This window comes from Saimiri boliviensis, chromosome 12, assembly GCF_048565385.1.
Source record: "Saimiri boliviensis isolate mSaiBol1 chromosome 12, mSaiBol1.pri, whole genome shotgun sequence".
Classification (NCBI taxonomy): domain Eukaryota; kingdom Metazoa; phylum Chordata; class Mammalia; order Primates; family Cebidae; genus Saimiri; species Saimiri boliviensis.
Genome location: NC_133460.1, coordinates 6,995,001 through 7,001,914, shown reverse-complemented (window position 1 = coordinate 7,001,914; position 6,914 = coordinate 6,995,001). Strand labels below are relative to the sequence as shown.

The 6,914-nt window shown below is 50.7% G+C and overlaps 1 protein-coding gene across 1 annotated transcript in view; it reads right to left on the bottom strand.

Annotated features, from left to right (window-relative positions):
• Positions 1 to 1,051: 1,051 nt before the first annotated feature.
• Positions 1,052 to 6,914, bottom strand: part of SEPTIN12 (septin 12) — a 19,413-nt gene continuing 13,550 nt past the window's right edge. Inside the window, exons 10-12 of the mRNA XM_074381634.1 lie at positions 2,755 to 2,851; positions 1,459 to 1,510; positions 1,052 to 1,371 (exon numbers count right to left, since the gene is read on the bottom strand). Coding sequence (XP_074237735.1) covers positions 1,170 to 1,371; positions 1,459 to 1,510; positions 2,755 to 2,851 — 351 coding nt within the window. The 3' untranslated portion in view covers positions 1,052 to 1,169. The remainder of the gene's footprint in view (positions 1,372 to 1,458; positions 1,511 to 2,754; positions 2,852 to 6,914) is intronic.

Here is a 6,914-nt window from a genome sequence, read left to right as displayed (position 1 = left end):
CGCCCTTGTTACCCAGGCTGGAGTGCAATGGGCGATCTCGGCTCACGGCAACCTCCGCCTCCTGGGCTCAGGCAATTCTCCTGCCTCAGCCTCCTGAGTTGCTGGGATTACAGGCACGTGCCACCAGGCCCAGCTAATTTTTTGCACTTTTAGTAGAGACGGGGTTTCACCATGTTGACCAGGATGGTCTCGATCTCTCGACCTCGTGAAAAAAAGTTGTTTTTTTTTTTTGAGACGGAGTTTCACTCTCGTTACCCAGGCTGGAGTGCAATGGTGAGATCTCGGCTCACTGCAACCTCCGCTTCCTGGGTTCAGGGAATTCTCCTGCCTCAGCCTCCTGAGTAGCTGGGATTACAGGCATGCACCACCATGCCCAGCTAATTTTTTGTATTTTTAGTAGAGACGGGGTTTCAACATGTTGACCAGGATGGTCTTGATCTCTTGACCTTGTGATCCACCCGCCTTGGCCTCCCAAAGTGCTGGGATTACAGGCGTGAGCCACCGTGCCCGGCTTGCTACAAAAAATTTTAAAAATCAGCCAATCAAGATGGTGTCATGCCTGTAGTCTTGGCTACTCCAGAGGCTAAGGGAGAAGGATTGCTTGAGTCCAGGAATTCGAGGCTGCAATGAGTTATGATCGCGGCAGTCCACTCCAGCCTGGGTAACAGAGTGAGACCCGGCCTTTTTTTTTTTTTTTTTTTTTTTTTGAGACAGAGTTTCCCTCTTGTTACCCAGGCTGGAGTGCAATGGCGCGATCTCAGCTCACCACAACCTCCGCCTCCTGGGTTAAGGCAATTCTCCTGCCTCAGCCTCCTGAGTAGCTGGGATTACAGTCACGCACCACCATGCCCAGCTAATTTTTTGTATTTTTAGTAGAGATGGGGTTTCACTATGTTGACCAGGATGGTCTCGATCTCTTGACCTCGTGATCCACCCGCCTCGGCCTCCCAAAGTGCTGGGATTACAGGCTTGAGCCACCGTGCTCGGCGAGACCCGGCCTTTTATTTGTGGATAGCTCAAATAAGTCATTTACAAAATGCCTTTTGTTTTCAAAGCCCAGCTTTTCATAAAAAGCAAGGTCCACATTTAATAGATGCTCGGATACACGGATGTGTGTTGAGGGCCGCTGGGGACTCAGGAAGCCCTGCGGGCCCAGGATCAGCTGGTGCTCAGAACTCATCCTCAGAATCATCGTGGGCCCCCCTGCAGACCTTCAAGGGCCGGGGGGAGGTCAGCTGTCCTGGGGAGGCCGGAGCCAGGTTCACCCAGCCTGGCCCTCGGGGCAGCAGGTGGCTTTCATTGAGTCTGATGACACGGTAATTCTCGTAGTGCACGTTGTGGGTTATGTCCTTCAGATCTTGGAGGTGGGAGCTGGGAGACCGGAGGCAGTCAGCCTCAACCATGGTGTCCCCAGGGCCCCTCACCAGCCCTCCAGCCCCGGGCTCCCCACACCCTCACCGGATGAGCAGGTCTCTCAGGAGAGGAAACTCACAGTGCGCCATGTTCTCCACTGCAAGACACAGGACTCAGTATGGGCTCTGCTTACTGTGCACCGAGTAAGCATCTACTGTATGCATGACCTGACACCATTTCCCTTAGCCCTTTCCCCACATTTCTCTTTATCCTATCCCACCTTCTCTTTGTTGGTTCATTCATTCATTCACTGTTATGTCCCCAGAGCCTGGTACAGGGGGCTCCTGCAAGTATTCGTTGAATGAATGAATCCACAAATCATTATTGTATTATATATACAGTCGGCCTCTGTATCCATGGGTGCCCACTGTGGGACTTGAGCATCTGCAGATTTTGGTATCCCTGGGGGTCCTGGAACCACCCCCTGCAAATAGAGTGGAATGACTATGTGCTATATTATGAATAATAGTATAGTATATTTCTGGCCGGGTGCAGTGGTTCATGCCTGTAATTCCAGCACTTTGGGAGGCCAAGGTGGGTGAATCACCTGATGTCAGGAGTTTGAGACCAGCCTGGCCAACATGATGAAACCCCGTCTCTACTAAAAATACAAAAATTAGCCGGGTGTGGTGGTGCACATCTGTAGTCCCAGGTACTTGGGAGGCTGAGACAGGAGAATCGCTTAAACCTAGAGACAGAGGTTGCAGTGAGCCAAGATCACGCCACTGCACTCTAGCCTGGACAACAGAGAAAGACTCTGTCTCAAAAAAAAAAAAAAAAGTATAGTATACTTCTAATAATTATAATAATGCATCAGGGGTTATGTCCTGGCTGCCTCTCCTGTCTCACTTTCTCCAGCTCCCTGAGGCGGTCTCCTCTCCCTCCCTCCACAATCCCCTTCACTGTGCTTCCCCGACCTGTCCTTGTCTCGCCAGCTCTATGGGGACAGGGACCTTGTCAGTCCTGCCTTTACCGTGGACCGCAGGAACTGCACATAGCGGTGCCCGATACACAGTAGGCCCATTGTAAGTTCTGGCCAGCCTCTAGGGCACCTTTGGGTACCGGGCGTTGTGCCAAATGGTGCCAGTCTCCACGCTAGCACCCTAGAAAGTTGATGCCACTGTGATGCCCATTCTACTGGGAGGAAACTGAGGCCCGGAGAGTCCAGAAACTTGCCCATGTCCCCCCCACTGGAAAGAAGGACCATTCCCCAGGCCTGTTTGTCCCATGGGCTTAACATTTCAGGGGCCTGTGATGGGGGCTAAGGGTGCCAGAGGCACAGCGCTACTCTGGCGTCCAACTTGTCCTCACCCGAATCCTACCCAGGGGCCCCGCACTGACCTTCGATGATGCCCCACTTGGTCTTCCGGCCCAGGACACACCTCCCATTCACCAGGTGCTCTCGATCAGCTCCTACCACAGCAAAGGGGATTCGGTCCTGGGAGAGGAGAGGAGACGGAGACAGGAGGATATTGACTTTGCTGGGGAGATGAGAAGAAAAATCAGGGCACCCAGGCAGGAGAGGAGAGCCCTGTCTTTTTCGGGGAGGGAACATGGTAGAACGTGCATAGAATTTCCAAGTTCAAAGACATAAAGTCAGAGGGTGGGGCGCGGTGGTTCACGCTTGTAATCCCAGCACTTTGGAAGGCCAAGGTGGCCGGATCACCTGAGGTCAGGAGTTCGAGACGTGCCTGACCAACAAGGAGAAATCTTGTTTTTACTAAAAATACAAAATTAGCTGGGCCTGGTGGCGCACGCCTGTAATCGCAGCTAGCCAGGAGGCAGAGGCAGGAGAATTGCTTTAACCTGGGAGGCTGAGGTTGCGGTGAGCGGAGATTGTGCCATTGCACTCCAGCCTGGGAAAGAAGAGTGAAACTCCATCTCAAAAAAAAAAAAAAAAAAAAAAAGACATCAAGTCTAATTGGTGCCTCTGGCTGGGTGAGGTAGCTCATGCCTGTAATCCCAGCACTTTAGGAGGCCAAGGTGGGAGAATCACTTGAGCCCCAGGAGTATGAGACCAGCCTATGGAACATGGTAAGACCCCATCTCTGCAAAAAGTAAAAATTTAGACAGGCGTAATCATAGCTGACTGCAGCCTTGAACTCTTGGGCTCAAGTGATAACCCCCGCCTCAGTCCCCTGAGGACTGTGGACCACAGGTGTACACCACCATGCCTGGCTACTGTTTTGTGTGTGTATGTTTTTTTTTTCTGGCTACTGTTTTTAAATTTTTCGTAGAGATGAGTTCTCTCTTTGTTGCCCAGGCTGGTGTCTAACTCCTGGGCTCAAGTAATCTTCCTGCCTCTGCCTTCCAAAGTGCTGGGATAACAGGAGTGAGCTACTATGCACAGCCTGAATCATCATCATCTTCTCTGCCTCCCCCTCCTCCCCATCTCCCTCCTCCTCTCCCTCCCCCTCCTCCTCCTCCCCCTCCCCTCCTCCCCTTCCTCTCCCTCCCCCCTCCCCCCTCCCCCCCTCCTCTCCCTCCTCCCCCTCCTCCTCCCCTTCCCTTCTCCTCTTCCTTTTCTCCTTTTCCTCCTCCTTCCTCCTCTTCCTCCACCTTCCTCTTTCCCGTGTGTGTGTGTGTGTGTGTCTGTGAAGGAGTTTTGCTTTTGTTGCCCAGGCTGGAGCAGAATGGTTTGATATTGGCTAACCACAACTTCCACCTCTTGGGTTCAAGTGATTCTCCTGCCTCAGCCTCCCCATTAGCTGGGATTACAGTTATGCGCCACCACACCTGGCTAATTTTGTATTTTTTTTTTTTTTTTGAGACAGAGTTTCGCTCTTGTTACCCAGGCTGGAGTGCAATGGCGCGATCTCGGCTCACTGCAACCTCTGCCTCCTGGGTTCAGGCAATTCTCCTGCCTCAGCCTCCTGAGCAGCTGGGATTACAGGCACGGGCCACCATGCCCAGCTAATTTTTGTATTTTTAGTAGAGACGGGGTTTCACCATGTTGACCAGGATGGTCTTGATCTCTTGACCTCGTGATCCACCCGCCTCGGCCTCCCAAAGTGCTGGGATTACAGGCGTGAGCCACCGCGCCCAGCCTAATTTTGTATTTTTAGTAGAGATTGGGTTTCTCCACGTTGGTCAGGCTGGTCTTGAACACCCGACCTCAGGTGGTCTGCCAGCCTTGGACTTCAAAAGTGCTGGGATTACAGGTGTGAGCCACCTCATCTGGTCCTGTATGTAGTTTTGTGGGCACACAGTCAGGCCCATTAGTCACTCTTTTTTTTTTTTTTTTTTGAGACGGAGTTTCGCTCTTGTTACCCAGGCTGGAGTGCAATGACGCGATCTCGGCTCACCGCAACCTCCGCCTCCTGGGTTCAGGCAATTCTCCTGCCTCAGCCTCCTGAGTAGCTGGGATTACAGGCACGCACCACCATGCCCAGCTAATTTTTTGTATTTTTAGTAGAGACAGGGTTATCACCATGTTGACCAGGATGGTCTCGATCTCTTGACCTCGTGATCCGCCCGCCTCAGCCTCCCAAAGTTCTGGGATTACAGGCTTGAGCCACCGCGCCCGGCTTTTTTTCTTTTTTTTCTTTTTTTTTTTTTTTTGATAGTCACTCTTGTCTATGGCTGCTTTTGAACCATGACAGCAGAGTTGAGTCATCGCAACAGAGAGACTATGATTCACAAAGTCCAAAACATTTACTACCTGGCCCTTTGCAGAAAAGGTTGTTGAACCCTATTGTAAACTTCAGTTGTATACTTGCTCATGGCCAGAAGCAGAAATTCAAACTTGTGACACATATAGGTTTGTTATTTCTGAATTCATCTGTGATGGGAAATAACGTTGATGTTAATAACATTGGGCGCAGTGGCTCACACCTGTAATCCCAGCACTTTGGGAGGCCGAGACAGGCGGATCACCTGAGGTCAGGAGTTCAAGACCAGCATGGTCAACATGGTGAAACCCCGTCTCTACTAAAATTACTAAAATTAGCCGGGTGTGGTGGCATGCGCCTGTAGTCCCAGCCACTCAGGAGGCAGAGGTGGGAGAATCACTTGAACCCAGGAGGTGGAAATTGCTGTGAACAGAGATGGTGCCACTATACTCCAGCCTGGGCCATACAACAAGACCCTGTCTAAAAAAAAAAATTGTGCAGCACAGTGGTTTTTAGTGTTTGCCCAGTGTTATGCAATCATCATCACAATCTAATTTCACAACGTTTTCATCATACCTCACCCCCCATAAAACCCATACCTTTTAGCAATCCCTCCCCATTTCTCCCTTCCCCACAACTCCCAGCTACCACTAGTCTACTTTCTATCTCTATAGATTTGCCTATGCCTATTTCGGACATTTCATATAAATAATATAAATGGAATCCTATAACATGTGACCTTTTGTGTCTGATTTTTTTTTTTTTTTTTTTTTTTTTTTGAGACGGAGTTTCGCTCTTGTTACCCAGGCTGGAGTGCAATGGCACGATCTCGGCTCACCACAACCTCCGCCTCCTGGGTTCAGGCAATTCTCCTGCCTCAGCCTCCTGAGTAGCTGGGACTACAGGCACGCGCCACCATGCCCAGCTAATTTTTGTATTTTTAGTAGAGACAGGGTTTCACCATGTTGACCAGAATGGTCTCGATCTCTTGACTTCGTGATCCACACACCTCGGCCTCCCAAAGTGCTGGGATTACAGGTGTGAGCCACTGTGCCCGGCCTGAATTTTTTGTTTGTTTGTTTGTTTGTTTTGAGACGGAGTTTCAATCTTGTTACCCAGGCTGGAGTGCAATGGCGCGATCTCGGCTCACCGCAACCTCCGCCCCCTGGGTTCAGGCAATTCTCCTGCCTCAGCCTCCTGAGTAGCTGGGATTACAGGCACGTGCCACCATGCCCAGCTAATTTTTTTTGTATTTTTAGTAGAGACGGGGTTTCACCATGTTGACCAGGATGGTCTCGATCTCTTGACCTCGTGATCCACCCACCTCGGCCTCCCAAAGTGCTGGGATTACAGGCTTGAGCCACCACGCCCGGCCCTGAATTTTTTTTTTTAATAATTTTTTTTTTCTTTTTTTAAAGATAGGGTTTCACCATGATGGCCAGGCTAGTCTTGACCTCCTGACCTCAGGTGATCCACCAACCTCGGCCTCCCAAAGTGCTAGGATTACAGGCGTGAGCCACTGCAACCGGCTTGTCTGAATTCTTTTTGTCTGAGAAACATGTTTACAAAATTCCTCCATGCTACAGCAGGTAGGTGACAGGGCTTCATTTCTTTTTTTTTGAGACGGAGTCTCACTCCCTTGCCAGCCTCCTCAATAGCTGGGATTACAGGGGAGTGCCACCGCACCTGACTAATTTTGTATTTGTAGTATAGACAAAGTTTCACCGTTTTGGCCAGGCTGGTCTTGAACCCTTGGCCACAAGTGATCCACCCGCCTCAGCCTCCCAAAGTGCTGGGAATACAGGCGAGAGGCCCAGCCTTGAACTGTACACTTTTTTTCTTTTGAGATGGAGTTTTGCTTGTGTCACCCAGACTGGAGTGCAGTGGTGT